At 44.5% G+C, this 18622-nt stretch overlaps 1 protein-coding gene across 7 annotated transcripts in view; it reads right to left on the reverse strand.

Annotated features, from left to right (window-relative positions):
* Positions 1 to 10096: 10096 nt before the first annotated feature.
* SLC20A2 (solute carrier family 20 member 2) overlaps positions 10097 to 18622 on the reverse strand; it is a 55980-nt gene continuing 47454 nt past the window's right edge. For 5 of the 7 annotated variants that reach the window (XM_058837022.1, XM_058837020.1, XM_058837021.1 and 2 more), the window contains 3 exons: positions 16954 to 17139; positions 16144 to 16228; positions 10097 to 10544 (listed from right to left, as the gene is read on the reverse strand). In XM_058837022.1, the coding sequence (XP_058693005.1) occupies positions 10380 to 10544; positions 16144 to 16228; positions 16954 to 17139 (436 nt within the window). In that variant the 3' untranslated portion in view covers positions 10097 to 10379. Of the gene's footprint in view, positions 10545 to 15553; positions 15639 to 16143; positions 16229 to 16953; positions 17140 to 18622 lie in introns of all 7 variants that reach the window. The other 2 variants (XM_058837026.1, XM_058837027.1) reach the window with 2 other exon arrangements.

Consider the following 18622-nt stretch of genomic DNA (forward strand, 5'->3'; position numbering starts at 1 on the left):
CTGGGCAGCTGCCGGCAGGATGCCGGGAGCTCAGCAAGAAAGCGCTTCCAAGCATCCAACAGCACTTACAACCCATTATGTTGGCAGGTTGTCCAGTGGGAACGCCTAGAAATTATATGTAAGTGTTTTAGTGCACTAATGGATAAGTCATTATCTTTCACCTGGGAGCCTCATTCAAAGACACAGTTCTTGCTCAAAAAAAACAAACTTGAATTCCAAGATGCACTGTTATGGTAAAGCTGCACACCCTCGAATATCAGCCTGTGGGATGTGACTGGGACAAAGGAAGAAATGGTGCTGGCAGGTATGATGTGAAGTAAAACAAAGTCTTCCACAACTGACTGAAGAAACAAGTGATGTTTACTACCTGTTGAAACACAGCAGGGGTTCATCTGTCACACCTTAGTGCATTGTTAAAAAGTCATCACAACTGTGGCTGCAGTTGCCATCTCAGGGGAGTCCAGATGCTGCGATGGAAATAGCACAGAGAGCTTTCCAGGAGCTTGGAGGCTTAACCTAAGTGGACGATTTGTTTTTATAGAGGTGAAAATAATTGACACCATCTTCGTTAATCACATCTGCCATCACTGCTGCCCCCCAGCGAATGCTACAAAAGACAACTGAGTATGGCTGGCAGGATTTCTTTTTGTCTTCAAAGTGAATCAGGCAGGACAAAAAAATCAAACACATTCTCAAATTTGCACTTCTGTGGCTCTTTTGAAATGAGACATGTTGCCAAGCCATTTCTAAGAGAATACTTATTTCTTAGTGTTTGCTATTTACTAACTGGAAATGGTGTAAACACGAGTAATTCCTGTTCCACTGAAAAATCTTTACCTCATTTTAAAATGTTTGTAGGAATCCTAGGCATAAAGAACAAGATTTGTCTCAGCCCGAATTCCATAAGGGGAGGGTTTTTCAATGAAACACACTTTCTGGCAGGGCTCTGTTGCCCAGTGACCTGTGTGGTACCCTGTTGCTGAAGCGAAGGATGACACACACAAGAATTCACCACCACCACCACCTCATGAGTGCCAGCAGGGAATCAGAGCAGTGTATGGGAGTCCCTGGAGCACCACATTCTAGGAAATTGTCCAGCTGATCTCCTCACCCAACTGCTATTGTTAACAGTTTAATAACCTTCTGGGGTATTTTGGGGCCATCAGGATATTTTTGGCCGGTTACCTCTCCTAGCACCAGGCTCCCTCCTCCCCGATGCAGCACCACATGGTTCAGGGTGGGGGATTGATGGTGATGATGACAAAAGACCTGGGGAAGACGGCAGCTGCCAGGATTGCGATCTGCTCAGGCCTGCTCTGAGCCCCCCACTCCTCCAGCCATGGGAACAGCGCTGGCACTGGGCTGTGTGGAGACTTGGGAACTGCCTTTTGTCCCCAAATGTCCCCAGCACCAGCTGGGGAGCCTCGGGGCTGAGCCAAAACACGCAGGGTTAGGACTCTGCTGCCAGCCTGGGAACAGCAGCACGGTCCTGGTTCCAGACCCTAAAGCAGAATCACAGAATATTCTGAGTTGGAAGGGACCCACAAGGGTCATGGAGTCCAACTCTTAAGTGAGTGGCCCATACAGGGATCAAACCCATGAGCTTGGCATTACCAGCACCAGGCTCTAACCAGCTATATCCCAGCACTGGGCTCTGTCTGTGTTTCTGAGCACAGCAACACAGGACTTGGTCTCCTGTGTTCCAAGCCCCAGATTTGACCAAATGAACCTCCTTTCAAGCCCCAAAGCTGCACTAGTTAATCTCCATTTCCACTTCCTTAAACCACAGGATTTAGCCTCAGTTTTTTGGCCTCTAAGTTGGCCAAATGAGTCTAATTCCAAGTCCCCAAAAAACACATGACTTGGTATCTGTTTCCAAGCTCAACAGTGCAGAACTTGGTCTCCAATTTGCTAACCCTAAAACTGCCCAAATGAGCCTGTTTCCAAGCCCCAACAATGCAGGACTTCAGGACAGTTTTTCAAGAAGTAAAACAGTACTTTGTATCAGTTTTCAAAACCTTAAACTGCCCCAGATGAGCCTGGTTTCAAATTTGCAAAACACAGGACTTCTTTTGTTTTTCAAGCCCCCTCAAAAAGCATGTCTTACTGTTTCTGAGTTTGAAAAAGCCATACTAGTTGCCTGAAGGCCAGATGAAAGGAAAAGATAAATTCAATTAAAACCTCATCTAAGCCAACTTCATAATTTTTGAGGCAGCTGAAGAGGTGCAGGCAGTGTCCATCCCACTGCTGCTCTGCCACTGGGATTTCTGGTTCCAACACTGCCTTCAGCTTTGATGGCCCTTATTTGCCACAACTCCATTAGCACCAAACTCCAGACTAATTTACACTGCCTGGCTGTATCCTTTTGTATCCCCCAATCCAACATTTCTGAGCCAAATTCACCTCCTCTGGCATTGCTGGAAGCAATGCAAGGGGGAGGGTGAAGGATCTCCTGGTGTTCCCATGGATGAGTACAGGTTTCCACTAACCATGCACTACAAGCAGGTCTCAGTGACAGCTGCAGTTTCCCTTCTGGGTTGAACTGAGCTGCATTGAAATCAGTATCATCTGCAGGAACAGGTCCTGCTGCTCCTCAGAAGGCTCATTAGGGAGCTGTTTGGTTCTGTCAGGTGGGACACACAACTCTCTCAGTGGTAATTAGAGCCTTTGGCAGACTCCAAAAAGGCTAAACTTTTATATGTGCCTATAAGCCTCAAAGCCTGCTGAATTCATAGAGATTTGTCCCTGTAGCTACAGCCCCAGTCAGCCCAGCCATAGAGCTCTGTCCCACTTTGTGTCATGGTGGCACAGCAATAGCTGTCACTCATTCTGATGGATAAGAAGGTGGCATTTTAGGGGACACTTGGTCTCCTCTATTTAATAGGCCTGAACTGGAGGATCAGGTTTTTTAAAGTTTTTCTGTACCACCTGATGGCACACTTGCATTAGCACACTGCAGGCTGAGGGCAGCATAAATCAACCAGCACATCCTGCCCAAAGTTGTACCACTTAGTTTCTTCTGCATAATTAACATACCTTTTTAATTGATTACAGCATCCAACACTGGAGTATTGAGTAAAAATAAATAGAGCATACAAAATAATTACAGAAAAAAGCCCCGCATTTTGCAATTTTTATCCCATATAGTACCTGGATAATTCTTTTTTTCTTTTTTTTTTCTAGTTAATTTGGTAAGAAAGAAACTTGCGATTGCCTTACTAAGACTTGCTTCCCAAGGATGACAGATTTTCCTTGCCCTCTTTTTCTCTTTCAGAAGGTTTGTAGCAGATTATTTCAACTGCAAATCAAAATTGATTTCTGTCCTCCAAGTAATATTATTATGACCCAACTACATATAAAAGAAACAAACTCCAGTGGGCTATATAAGAGTGTGAAGTGTTATCATAGAATATTTTGGGTTGGATGGGCCCTTAAAGATCATCTGAGTTACCATATTTGCCATGTACTGTTGGTTGGTTATCAATACATCAGCAAATGCCACAGGTGGTTACAGACCACAAGTAGAACAACTTGCTGGTCTGTTAGATTTTATGACTTTGGGAAGAATGTATTAAAATATTTATTAGCTCTTTACATGCAGAATCTTGATGAAGGATGTAAACAAGCTGTATCTGAACTTCAACATCTCCAAGTGGGAGCCTCTCAAATAAATGTGGGTAGCACTGGAGAGGTTTTGAAGCATTTCTTGTCCTGACTTCCTCCTTTGCCCACTGAATGGCATTGGCTGGGATAATTGCAGCTTCAGGAAAAATAGCTGCTAAGCAATGGTAACAGAAAAGCCATACAGCCATCTTCTCAATTACATTAAGTGGAAATTTAGTCCTTGAGTACTGCTTCTGAAACTGGCTGAGCAGGATAAGAGCAGGCACCCTGGTGGCTTGGAGGGTAATGAGGGCAGGAGAAAGACTGCTTGCTTTGCTCTCTGACCATCGTCTCTATGCCATCCATTTGAAAAGTCAATCACCTCTGCCCCAGAAATAATGTTGGTATGAGAATAAACCCAACAGATTTCCTTCTAATAGAGGCCCCTTTTTGCTGGTGAATTTTGAGAAAGGCCATTAGCATCTCCGTAGCAATGTTTCTCTTCTAGTTTTGTATCAGCAGCTTGTGTTTCTGCCATTATTTGTTTGTCTCACCCTCAACCTCTTGATCTCTGAAGGCTATTTTCATACGGTTAGTATGCCCTTCCCACCTCATTTATTTCTATCCTTTCTGTTTATTCTGGTACTTGTGCTTTTTATCAACACCATCTGCAAAGTCCTCATATTTGTTACTGGCTCCTACAAATCAGAAATTTTTGTGTCTGTACATTCCTGTGCAAAGGGGATGTGGAGTCATTTTCAGTAACAAAGGAAATATGTTTACACTCATTTGATGTAAACTACCCAAAATGAAAGGATGAAGCAAACAAGCAAGAAGTCTTTGCCATAATACATATGACAAATAATGTAAATTCAGGAGATTTTTTTTTCAAATTATATCTAAGAGCATTTGCTCCAGCCTTCATAAAGGAAGGGAAACTGCCTAAGGAACATTATTTGGGAAAGGAATAGGAAGGACAGGTTTTTATGGAAGAGAACAGCCTGCAAGTTGATAAAGCCTTTCAACCTCTTTTCGCAGTGCTTAGAAGCCTTAACCCAAATATATAAAAAGGTTTTTAGCCAACCTTAACATAATGTAGCTCTTGAACTGTTGTCTCAAACTTCTGTATCCAAATTGTTCTAAGTGCTTAGAAAAAAAATACCTGAAACTTTGGAAAGCAGCAAAAGCAGCACATGGCTGTGACCTGAAAATCCAAGTGCATTCACCTTTGTCTACCATCCAAAACTTGTCCACAGAATTGAATTTGTGGCATTCTCCCCATCCCAGCTCTTCATGGTCCTTGGGCTGGTCTCAAGTTGCCTTTCTCCCTGTCACAATTTCTTGTGCCAATTCCACACTGGTTTTGGTGTATTTTGAGCAGCACTTGACCCCAGCACTGACAGGCACTTTATCAGTGTAACAAAGCATCTCTGTTCTCATGGGAAACAGAAGCAGTCATCTGTCAGAAAGCAGCCAAGACTTACTGCAGGTTGTCATGCAAAGTCAGAGACCGAGAAGAGAGAAATTGTCAGCTTTACCTTGATAAGCTCATGAGTGTGAAAGACATGTCACATGCAATTTCCATTACAGAGATCACCAGGATTCCATGAGAGGCAAGAATGAGTGGAAAAATACAGCATACAGAAAATTATTCAGACCAGGGCAGTTCCAGGTGTGCCTGTTTTCCATAGGAATTAAGAGGACTTTCAACCTTGTTTTGCAAGATCAAGAGAAGATCATCCATTACAAAGTGCATTAAGATAGCAAGGTAACATTTTTAGATTAAACTTCCTATATTTTTTTCCCCTCCAGCAAAAACGATGATAAATCCTCTCACAGTAGGAAAGCAGTTTTAGTATCATCCAAAAATGCTTTAGTGTTTTTCCACTTAGAACCATCTTCCTGTTTCACATAAGAGCAGTGTACTACACTCTCCTCGCCTTTCCCTGACACTGACAACTTCACCTGCAGTACAAGCATCTCCTCCCTTTGTGCCAGGGGAAGGATATGGACTGGTGGAGTATATCCCTAGTTAGTGAATGAAGCCAGCTTTCAGAGGCAGAGAACCCCAGCTGTCCTTATATTGAGAGACCAGAAACAAGTTCTTTAGCAGCAGCTTGAATTCTGTAAGCTGCATGAGCAGCTCACAGCAAAGGAACTGGAATGCACGGTGCCATCGTGTGGGAAGATCCATCCAGGGGCTGACTGCAACTGGGCAATGAAGAGAACTGGCCACCAGCTGGACACCTGCCACTCCTTTTTCTCTTCCTGAAGCACAGCAATTAATAATGCTCTACAGTAAATACTTGCACTACTGTAGCACGTCACATCCTTGAATTTAGGGTTCATCAGATGAGAAGTCATCTACCTGAAGTTGGATGTGTAGTGTCAGCTGGGACAGATGCAAAGAGCCATGAAACTCAGACACTGTTTGTGCTTGGTTTCTGGGCACCAACATTGTTTTGAAGCTGATTGCAGTTAAGGAAGAAAAGAAGCTTTTGTTACTCACATTCATCTTCTCACACAAAAAATCCTCTGCACCTAAAAGCTGGTAACGGCACAGCATATTTTTACAAGTTAATACTATTTCACTTAGGAAAAATAATGCCCTTTTGAAAACTAAAATTAGTTGAAAAGTCGTGTAATATGCTTATAAAATCTTTCAGACCAATGCTACCCCTGGAAAAAGTGTTTGCTCATCAATACAGTGCTAAGATAGCATCACTGGAAAATTCACCAGCCTAGTTTTAAAAACTCAAGTGACATACTGGTTACTTCTGCAAGACAGGTAGAAGAAAAGTCTTCTTGTATCAATCAGTATGAAATATATTTTAATTCAGTGCAGCAGTAATACTTTTTTCTCCTAGAGCCTAAGACATTGGAAATTAAGCTGAGCATGCAATATTGAGTTTTTTGTACAATATCACCTGGAAAGAGCACAGTTCACATTTTTGTTACATATTACTCCTTTCTGTTCTGCTTTACTGCTTAGAAAAAGGAGGCTCACAAAGCTCATTGGCGATAAAAACCTTACTCCAGTTCAGACTTCTTTTGGCAACCGGTAGGTGGAGTCAATGCTCCACCAAACCATATCACCAGTATCACTAAAGCCAGCTCCATGGAAGGAGCTTGGAACACAAAAACCAAAATAAACCACTTTTCCCATCGTCTACCTTCTCTAGAGAAGTAACAGCACAAGACACCAATTCAAACAGTCTTCTGCCCTCCGAAAATATGGATCTGTCCATCAGCATCATCTTGCAGTCCAGGGGGATCCAGGTCCCCAAACCTGGAACAGGATGTCTCACAAAGCAACCCAGGTCTGTCTACCACAAACGAGCTAAGGGCCCTGTGCCTCTGCCTTGTCCTACCCCATGCATTTCCCCACTGCATTTCCTGGCCTCTCTCACCACACATGTCCCCACAAGAAGCGTTTTGTGACCACCTCCAGAACAAATCTCAGTGCCTGTGGCATGAGCAGAGCTCCTGCTCCAAGGGGTGTTCAGCCAGTCAGAGCAGTCACAAGCACACAGGGCACTCACCTTGGAGGTGGGAGACCAGCAGCAGGGAGCTGGCAGAACAGGGCTGCTCTGCTGAGGAGGACAGACCAGGATGCACAGGTCACCATGCCACAGCAACCTCAGCAGCACAGGGCACTCTGCCAAGCAGCACAAGTGGCAATAATGTGTCCCAGCATCATCCCAGCAACCACCAGACATACAAAGGCAAAGCAACTCCCATGGCAAAGCACGAAATCTGGTTGTGGGGTGAAAGCTGGAGACAGGAGGAGAGGTTAGTGAGGGTAATTAGTCTATTATCACCTTCACACTGCCAGCTGACTCTCCTCAGGCTGGTTTCAGTCAAAGATTTAGCACTGGTCTGTGAAGCACAGTAGACACTGGTTTCTGAAATTCAAGGCTGCAGCTCCTCGGCTATAACAGTTTATACTTGTAACAAATATTTCCAACAGGCTTCTGTCTCTCTTACCTCCTGACCTGCTTCTTGTGTTCACTTTTCCTGCAGCCCCAGCAGCCTATGCACACACACTGGAGAACCCCAGTATGCAGCAAGGTCTGCTGGTGACAACCATGCTGTCCTGTGTCCTGCCTGGAAGGACTGCAGCCCTGAACCACGGTGGGAAGAGCTCCATCAGGGGATGGGACAGCCCTGCAGGGCTCAAAGATCCCGTGTCTCTGTCAAGGTCTATCAGCATCTGCTTGGTAAATAGGCCTTGGCTAAACAAGCTCAGCTCTCCGGCCCCACTGAGCTCTGATGCTGCTGAAAAAATGCAAACCCTTCACCATTTCTTGAGCTGAAAGCAGACCTATTTTGATTGCTGCCCGAGCAAAGGGAGTTTTAACTGTGCCCGTATTTGCACCATGTTTCACCAGCTGTGCTTCCCCTGCAGTTTCTGCTTCTCTGGGGTGGTAAAGGACACCTCTGTGCTGTGAAGAAAGTCACTTTGGATTTTCCATCTCCCTCCACATTGAAGGTTATTGTAGCTGGGGCAGGAATATTTTGGAGATGCTTCCTTGCCAGCCATTTCCCTCACAGCAGCTTTATTTATATATGTGTGTGTTCAGACACCCAGCTGTGTGTGCTGGGGGATTATCACATACCCCCAGAGCTGGCACAGCACTCGGCACGCTGTGTCTGGCAGGGCTGCAGCTGCGTCCCTGCCGCTGGAGTGAGAGGTCGGGTTTGTCTCTGTAGATAAAACAAGGTGGGAAACTGCTGGGCCACTGGGCAGGCATTTGTTAATGCAAGTGCCAAGATAAGGTGAGCTCTTCCACCCCTTTCCACAGGTGCCAAATTGTCTCTGTGCCTTTACTGGCTGCTCTGGTCACTCAGCTGCTGCCCACCAGTCTCGCCCATTTGCCAGCTCTATTTTTACCACAGCTCTAGGGTTTCAGAGGGCTTGGAAACCGGGCACCACGGTACCATGGCAATAGGGATGCTTCCAGAGCCCCAGAAAGGAGAGCCAGAGTGAGGGGCAGCGAGTGCCCAGGGAATGCGTGTGAAGCAGCCCACGAGCTCCCAGACCTCGACAGAGAGACGCCTGTGAGCCAAGGCTGGGCAGAGCGAGGGCTGGGCACTGGGGCTGCCAGGACAGCAGGAAGAAAAGGGAGGTTTTGTCAGCGCCACACAGAGCATGGTTTGATCCCACTGACCACAGCAGACAAAGGACAAAAGGTGGCAGATGCCAAGGAGTAGGCTTTAACTGCCTGGGGAGCCTTCCCATTACAGCTGAGTAACCCTCCAAAAACGCAAGAGACAGTTATAGGGGCTGTTTATCTTTTTATTATAAATTTGGTATGAATGACCAATGGAAAAATCACAATGGAGTACCAAGAACATTTTATCAAAATTTTAGCAGCATTTAAACAGTAACAGATTCCCAACCTCCTCTGGGCACCCCTTGCCCTTTGCCTCCCACCCACGAATCAGTAACCTCCACTCAAATGTGCTTTCCAGAGGCATGCAGGGGATGTAGCTGGCCATTTTTCCCCTGAGCTGCCATGAACAAAATCTTATCCCAAACGCTGGTTACCATTCAACCTCCATCCACACAGGGCCGGGCTCCATCCCCTCCTTGCTGTAGGCAGCACAGCAGGAGGCTGGCTGGCTGTGGCTGGGATGGGACTTGCCAGGGGGGAGGCAGCACCTGCTCACATCCTCCCCTGCATGGATCAGCACTCCCGTGGGCGCCCAATACCTCCAAGCACAAATCCGGGGCTGAGCCCTTTCCTGCCCGCTGCTGCCCTTCGCTCCTGTACGCGGGGGTGCCCCAGGGCTGCTGCCCCTGAGAGTGTGTGCTCGTGTCTGGATGGAGAGAGGGAGGGGAGGCTGACGGTCTGTCCTCCCGCAGGAACCGAGAGCAGGGCAGCCGGGAGCTGAGACTTGAAGGGGAAAGGGAGAAGGTGAGCAGTGAGATACTCAAGTATCAACCCACAAAATGAAGTCAGTTTGCTATCAGCTAATGTGGAGAGCCATGGGCTGCCGACTAAGTCACGAGAACTAATTTTTTGTGTGCGCTTTTTGTTTTAAAGTTACATTAAGACATGAACAGTACTATCCCAGCCTCACTGGCTGGAGCTTGGTGAAAACAACGCTGAATCAGAGGTGGGGAAACACAACACACGTGGAGACAACAACATAATATCGGCAAGCTATTCCCCTGCTTCTTTGGTACTTCCTAAACTTTCTTATCCAAAATATATAAGGGAAATGCACCATTTAAAGGTTATTGTTCATAAGTATTTACACAGCCATAACCATCACGCTATGATACACGAAAATCAATATGATATGAACAAAGTTATTTTATGAAAAGCACTTCTGCACATTTTATTTTGTTCCAGTATCTTAATAGCTTTAAAAAATTCATGTATTATGCAGTCCTGTACCTCGCTTCTTCTTATATCAAATGGACAAGAAACATTTCCTAATCCATACTCTTCTTCAAAAGATTAAAAAATAGCCACCAAAATGATACACTATGTACAAATTTTACTAAATATTAAGTTCTAGGCAATTATTTTCACCCCACTGATGATATAACTTAGGTATTGTTACCTACTATATGCATATATATTTCTTTAATATATAAGAAATGGCACCACATCACCATGTCACCAATATGACACATTGTTATGTACAGTAGATAAGAAGTTAGGTATGGAAGATGGATCCTCTCTGACTGCTTCTTTCACGGGAACGCTTCTCCCATCGGTAGTAGCTTGGCCATTTCCCCTTTTCCCAGCAGAGGAAGCTCCTCAGATGTAAGGCAGGATCCCGTACATCAGCAGTGCCATCACGCCGGCGCTGAACAAGCCGGCCACCGGCACAGTCACAAACCACGCCAGGAAGATGTTGCGGAAGAGGCGCCAGTCGACGGCTTTCTTGGAGCGGATCCAGCCGACGGCCACCACGGAGCCAACCTTGGGAGCGTGGGGAAGAGAGAGGGAGACGAGGTGTGAGGGGTAGGTCTGAGCACATGTAACATGCCCACGGCCACACCAATGCCAGTCAGCTGATACCAAGCGTTGCTCTGAGATAAAGAAGGCCCTGAGGATGACAATGGCATGTTCTGGTGTGGTGGCAGGAGGGTGACACTTCCAGGGTACTTAAACCTTTGTTTTTCAATGTTCTCCAATTTTTCATGGGTCTTGGGGTCAGGCAAAGGCAACAGAGTATGTTGGTGAGTTTTTTCTCTGCCCTGCTAACTCCTACATGAGCCTTCAGTGCAACTGAGGCAGCCCTCCACCTGACTCAGTCCTCAGGAGAGAGAGAAAGTGTCCACTGACTCTGGCCTGATTGCAGTTTAAATTAGGAAAACACCAAGAAAATTGTTTTCAAGGCTTTGGTGGAGAGCATGGCATGGGGCAGGCCAGGATAGGTCCTATGGTTCCTGTCCCACCTGCCTGTCCTCTTGCTGGTTTGGGGTGCCCTGCCCGTTCACCCAGCAGCTGCTGAGCCTCTCTGTGCAGCTCCCAGCCCGGCACACAGCGCTGACCCAAAACACCACATCCATGTGCCAATACTGCAGGCTACAAACAGGATGGCAGTGTCAAGGTAAAAGCAGCTGAGCCCACCCTGTGGCAGTGATGGTGGCTTGGCAGGGGGCAGACAGACAGTGCAGGCTTAGAGCCAGTACAACAAACCCATCAATCTGAGCCCTGTTAGGGACACCAGCCCTTCTGGACCAGCTAGCCAAGCAAAGCATCCAGAGCTAAAATCCTGTCTTGCAGACAAAGACACCAGACTAATACTATGGGGCACACAAACTGTTCAGACAAGAACAAGACCAAGAGGATGGTGGGGAATGGATAAAACACCAAGATATCCTTCAAAGACACTGCTACCAGAGCAGCTGGGTAGGTCAGTGGTTTTGTAGACAAAACACACTGTGTTATGGGCAAAGCTGCAACCTTTTCTTCCTTCAAAGGTATTTTCAGTTCATAAGCTCAGGTATAAACCCAGCATATCAATTTTTAAGAAAAAAAAATAGAGTGAGAAAAATATTTTCAATGAAAAATGATACAAAAACTTCAGAAAGATTACATTTTCCTTCTGCCCTGGAAGTGCTTTCCATGCTGTTAGCAAAAACAGTGTAAGTCTATTCAAAGTGCATGGTAAAGCAGCAAGAAATGTGGAAGATATATCCTGTTTTGAAGGTAAGGAAACTCCAAGACACAGCTGGGCATGTGCTCCCTGAAGTGCCATCCCTGCCTCCCTACTTGTTTTCTTAATGGGAGTATCAGTCCCTGCCTATAGATCAAAAGATGGGCTGTTCCCCTTGTACAGAGCCAGGAAAATGATACATGCCAGGAGTACAGGGAATCAGAGAAAGATAACATGGGGATATCAAATCTGCATATTTTGCTAACACCTGTTTAGGTGTTTAACAATTATTTTTGGATAAAAGTTACTTGTGGAAGACCCTGTAACTCTAGGGCGCCTGTGGCAGAATAAGGGAAAACTAAACTTGAGATATTCTGTGACCAATTAGGCCTCTGTCAAAAGCTTGACCCAATAAGGAAATCTGTTAGATAATATTTCATCTGAATACTCCAGGAGTACACAATGTCCTGTTCTGTAATTAGGAGGAGTAAGTGTTTTTAGGAGGTGGAGGTGTATCCAGGTGAAGAAGGCACACTTGTGACTACATCGAAGCATTAACCCGAGGAAATAGCATTTGGGTTTTCAGCAGCTCAGCTGTTAGGCTCAGCTTTACATTTTGTGTGTCCTTAGCATCCATCTGTCACGCAGTGTTACTTATTGAGCAAGCCTGCAGTCTATGTACGCTAATATCCGAGTCCTTCCTGAAATTTAAATGGTATCAGCAATGATGGCATTGGCAATCTGTTTTAAACATTATTAAAGTTTAGTTTATTAATAGTGATTTTTGATGGACTAGAGGTTAGGAGAGTAGCTAATCCTTGGGTGTAGGCACACTACACCTTCTGTAGAATTTCAGATGATATCTACTTTGAGATTGGTTTGAAACCAGTGCAGTTTGCCTTCAGTATGCTCTGCTTAAAGCATTATAGAAATGCTTTTGGCTCTCTTGTTCCTGTGCAATGGTGTATAATAAGAGCACACAGAACATGATAATTCAATCATAGCGACGGAGAATATTTTTCAAAACCGCAAAATCGTATTGCCAAAATGGAGCTGACAGAATGACCTCAGCAAAGTCACTTCTGCAAAGGAAAACAATTTAACTGCTGCAATCTTAATTTTATCTGTACGTGAACACACTCTGTTACAGCTGAGAAATGCTTATTTCTAAATCTCCAATCTGAGAACAAATAACAGGCCCTCTAAGACTCAATATAATCATTTTCCCACCTGGGCAGCAGAAAGGGAAGTTATGCATTCAAACCACACTGGCTTTTCAGTGCTAAATCCCAGGGGAGGTAGAACTGGTGCAGTCTGAGCGGCTACTGCCACATTCAGACCCACAGATGCCTTTGGAGGCTCAAAAGATTAGGCCTTTCCTCCAAGCCCTCTTGACTTGGAGGCTTTCAAGGGTCTTTCCTCTCCCCTTGGACCTGAGGCAAAGACAAAGGTGCAGTTCAGGCTCTCAGCTGGCACTGAGAATGAAAAAGCTGCTTGGCCATAGACGTGGGACAGGCACATTGGGCAGTGACTACCTCATGTAGGCCTCTGATTTAGGACCAAAGACAGGTCCTGACCTGAGAGGCCTTCCCCAGAAGCCAAATGCTTTTATTCCTGCTACCAACCTCCAGTTTGCCACCACATTTGCTACAAGATCTGAAAACTGCTGCTCAGAGCTTTCCCTCATACTTGGTCTCCATTTTTCATTACACTCTACTGTTCCACCTCAGCTGTTTCATGCTGCTCCTTATTTGCCATCAGTTTATCCAGCTGCTGCGCATTCAGCTGACTGACACCTACTCAAGCAAATGTTATTTTGCAGTGGAGAAAATATTGAGAAAAAGAGTAATTCCCAATCCCTGACGCTGAAGGCTCAAGATTAGGCTCACCTCAAACCTGTTTTCTTTCGGATTTCTAAGGCAAAATAATTTTTCTGCTGATTTTTAAGAAGGCATTTTTGACTCAGTGGCTGACAGCACTTTCAGCGAGGCATTTTCACATGGAGCAAATGATACTTAACAATTTTTTTTATTCTTGCCCTGGGCCCTCGAAGAAAACAAGGAATACAAGAATACATCCGTTACAACTGTTTGCTTTATCTTGTGTTGCTCACTTAGGATCTTTCAACTCAGGATCTCATTTTTCTGAAACACAGTCAGTTACAATAACATGACATCCCTGGAACAGTCTAATCCTATTGTAAAGTGGATCTTCCCATTAAGAATGATCCATCTAATGGGATACAGCAAGCTACAGGGAACAGACACAGACTAACCACATTAGCTGCTTTTATGGAAGTATTTTTTAAAAAGAACTATTTTGCTCTGCAGTTAGAAAAGAAGAAGCTTTTAGCTGCATTGAGTTAATGAATACCCCTCTCATTAGCTTATGGCTTCCAAGATACTTTCTTTTTAAATTCAGTCTATTTGTTTGGACCAAAGTATGTTTTCTCTTTTACAGCAGTTGGCTAGAAGTGTTTCAGGCACGCAACTGGGATAATCAAAGCTGTATTATTCTCCCTGGCAAATTCTTCATTGTGCATTTGATATACCAGTCAGCTTAAAGGGAGGTGGTTTTAGGCTAGCATTTTTAGAAGTGGATAACATTGTTATTATTTTTCCCCTCCCTGCTTGATTCACAGGAACCAGAGTTCTGTCAATGCCAGGAAATCTGAACAGCCTTTCAGAGCAGCTCAGTCTTGGCTGCTTCTCAAAGAGCACCAGGGTAGAAGAAATAAATGATTTTGCAATAGAGGAAGGCTTTCTGAAGAAATGGTTTTCACTAGAAAAAGGCCAATTGAACCAACTTTGGGCATTTTGCAGGATGTGTGGATTTCATTGACTCTTTTACTGGAAAGCAGGTCAATGTCACAGGCAAGGCTGCCAGGCTTCCTGCCAGCCCGCCTGCCATGCCATGGAGCAGTTATCCCCGGAACCCCGCCCACCCCAGCCCCAGCCAGGGGCTCCTAGCTCTCCAGGGGCAGTAGTGAATCCTACAAGGACTGTCTTTTTTTAGGGCTTGGTCTTGGTGGCATGCAGTGATGCAGAGGGACTGCCATTCTGAGGTCTCTGATTTTGGAGGGGCTTCCCCACATCCTGCCAGTGGGTGAAAGAAACAAACAGCTCTGCACAACCAGGAGCTTCAGAAAAAGGAAAGGAGGAAAGACAGGATATTTGACCTGAGAATTTCCCAGGGAACAAAACTCCAAATTCCCATTATGTTCTTCCAGTTCTAGTGTGAACATCCACATGCTCTCTCACGTCTACAAGCTATATAAATGTCTTTGTGACACAATTAAATTGCGCTCATTACCTAGCCTGTACATATACTACCAAGTAGTCTTTTTGAAAAAAAAAAAAGCAAAACAAAAAAAAAAAATAAAAAAGCAAAGTACCTTGTTCAAAGGACTAATTACAAGGGCCAGATTCTGTATTAAAATGCACAAAAGTGAGGACAAGTTGGTTTAAAAGAAGAGAGACATTAAAATATTAGCTTAATGATGTAGCAGTGTTTTTCATACAGGAGGTTTTAAAATACACATAACTGGGTTCACACAGACTACGGATCTACGTTGTTTTAATATGTCTATATTAGTTCAGTACAACCATGTAGGGGTGAAAGACAGTCCAGACTTTTGTGCAATTAGTTATAATGCTGACTTTGCTTGACTGTACTGCCTGTCAAAGTGGGCCCCATTATTTTGCGGTCACGGTCTGCAGGGCATGGCACAGTGAAGGCAATCTGCAACAGTCGGTATCTCTCAGATTTTGTTATGGTTTGTCCTAGTGATGTGATTTACTGATAGTATCACCGCAAACTCCAATACCTTGCAATGGGTGGAGCTTATTGGAATACCCACATTTGAGGCTACAAGTACCGTTAGCGCACACATTACTTCAATGCAAAATCCACTGTGAAGAAATAAAAAAAAAAAAAAAAAGACAGATGGAAAACCTGTAGTAAAAGAGTTATATGCAGGAAATCCCATGCCATGCACTTATCAAGAAAGTCAAGTATAAATGATGAATGGTGCGCAGCCTCTGAACAAGGGAGAAATGTTACCCGACCAGGTTCAAATGGCACCGTCAGAGGAAACCAGGCTCTTCCTTGCAATCATTTGCAATAAAATTGAAGTCATGCTTTTGTAAGCGCTATTTTTCTTCACCAGCAGCTATGGAGTTCATGCTGTGGCCAATTCCAGTGACTTCACTGTGACAACTCCAACACATTTTTTGGAAGCCTGATTCCATTCCCACATTGCTGGCATGACCGAGATGTGCTGATGCACCCCTACCTAACCATCCTCTGTCAGCGGCTGCTTTCCCCTCACCGTGCCATTTTCCCTGGCTCGAGCAGCACAATTTTAAGATGAATAGTCCAGACTGCCTTGACTGCAGTCGCTGGGCAAAGGCATACCTTGCAGTGTGTAGTACTGACAGGAAGTCCAACATTGGAAGCTACCACAACTGTGAACGCCGAAGCCAACTCAATAGTGAATCCACTGCGGGAAGCATAAGAAAACACTTCACAATCACTCTTTGCATCAGCTTGGACTGATACCATGCAGCGTGCCAAAGTCTTACCCGTTTCTTCTTTCCACTGTTTTATCTCCAACTGATTTTTGTCATGTGAGTAAGTTAAGAGAACAAGAAAGGGCTGAATAATGGGAATGGCACAGGCTAGTCATCTGCAGTAGCCCGTCTGCACGGCTCATTGCGTCAGAGACCTTCACTACTCTACGCTGCAGTGAATCGTGCCTAATTAGTAATTCGGTTAAGCACCAGCAGAGGTCGAGTATGCATTAAAGAAGAAAATTACTGTAATAAATACATATGGGTTTAATAGTCTGAAGCGCACTGGGAAAGCCGCTGTAATCTTGCCATTTCCAAATGCACCTCCTACCAAGCTAATTAGGTCATCAGCAGAAGACTCTGCTGTCTGTTCGTGTAAACCTCTACGCCTTAAACACATTCAGTATTACAGGGTTATCTTTTTTCCTCTCTCTCTTTCTTTCTCTTTTTTTTACCTCATGCTTTCTTTTTCTCCTTTTTCACTTAATTTCTTTCATTTTTTTAGAAAGACAGAGAAGTCAAAGCCAGGTTATCATTAAAATCAAAGCACAGCAAATCCAGCAAACCGCATTACAAACAAAATACCGGAGCAGCAATTTCTCAGATTGTCTCACACACAAAGTTCACACAACCACAATGACAACTGTGGACCTACCTTGATGGTGTGATTGGAGTGAGGTCTTTACCCATAGTCTGGATAACTCTTCTTCCCCAGACCCAGAGACCCACACAGATCCCAACACCTCCATAGAACAGCAGCCAGATGGGAGTCGATGCTTCCTGCATTACGGCACCTTGCTCGTAGATAAGCCAGAGCGCGACGAGGGGACCGATGGCATTGCTGGAGAAACAGAAACATGTCATCTGATAATAATAAAATTGTGTGCTCTTTTATACTGTAATAATACAGTATAAAAATGCAGAGAGTTTCCTTGAAAGAAGTCTCTTATTTTCTGCACGATTCTTCTTCATCATGGGCGCAGCACTACTCTGACTTGACCCTACAGGCAACACCCTTTCTCACTTGGAAAGGGTGCAGCAGGCAACTCTCATCATGTTGCTTTTTCAGCTGTCATTTCTTCACTGATAACTAGAGCAAGGTTCTCTTTTACAAATCGTTTCCTGAAATGTCAGAGTCAGTAGTACCTCATTATGTCTGTTCTGTGAGAAAAATCAGTTCTTTCAGTACCACACTGAAACTATCTCAAAATTTACCAGTTCAAGACCTGTGCATCTTTAAAATTCAAGTATCAAATTAGCTCTTTTTGCCAAAGAGGGGAAAATAATGAACAAAATTACCATCGCAGACAAGAATATAGAAATATAATTCAGCTTGACAGCCTGTAACGTTTGGGATATGATCTAAGTGCAGCTGGGAAGGTGACTTAGTCATCTTCAAAGGTGTTGTAGAGTGAGTTGGACTGGATCAGAAAGGAGCCTTTTGTGACACAGAGCTGGTGTGAGCCCATTTTGCTACCCTGCTGCTGCTATCTGGAAAAACACTGGAAGCCAGCAACACTGAAGTCCCCACTCTTAACGCAGGTCATCGGATACTGGTGGCTGGAGTCAGACTTCTGACTGTTTATTCTAAAAAAGCATCACATTTCTAGACAGAAACTTCTAGCTAGAAGAAAAATTCGAAAGCTGGTATCCAGTTACTTTGGAGGCTCAAATACTGAAAAGCAGATAAGAATTTCAACATCCTTTTTATTTTCAGCTCCTTTACTAAACCAAGTAGCTGCTTGCCTAGCTGAGCAGCATTTATTCACCACCCAAAAAGCATAATTAGTGAAGCAGTGCTATATTCGTGTCTAAATAATCATGAGAAGAGCAGAACAAACCTGACCAATGTCATTCCAAAAATCTGAAAGCCATCAGGAAAGCCCCCCTCTTTGTAAACCAATAGGAAAACAGGTCACAGCAAGCACTGCAGGCAGGACTGACAGCCATGCTCACCCTGGAGCCAGGACCTGCTAAATTTAGTTCCTGGTTCCACTCCAAAGCACACAGATGGAGTAAGGGCCAGTTTTAATGTCAAATGTTGTGCAAACCAGGCCACTGTATATACCAGTTAATAATTTCCTTTAATCCCATCTTTACCAGATATGAGGTGCCAGGGGCTGAGTGGCGATTGCCAAGAGACAAGGGTGGCCAGCAGTGGAAGGCTCAGCACATCTCAGCAACACAAGACCCTCCTGCTTTCATCTGGCCCTTGAGAAATTGAGCTCCGAACCCCAAGAAGTGATCCTGAAGCAAAGTAATATGGAAAAACTTTTCCCTCATAAACACACACAGCAACACTGAAGCTATGAGGGAAATTAAAA

Source organism: Poecile atricapillus, chromosome 4, assembly GCF_030490865.1.
Source record: "Poecile atricapillus isolate bPoeAtr1 chromosome 4, bPoeAtr1.hap1, whole genome shotgun sequence".
NCBI lineage: Eukaryota > Metazoa > Chordata > Aves > Passeriformes > Paridae > Poecile > Poecile atricapillus.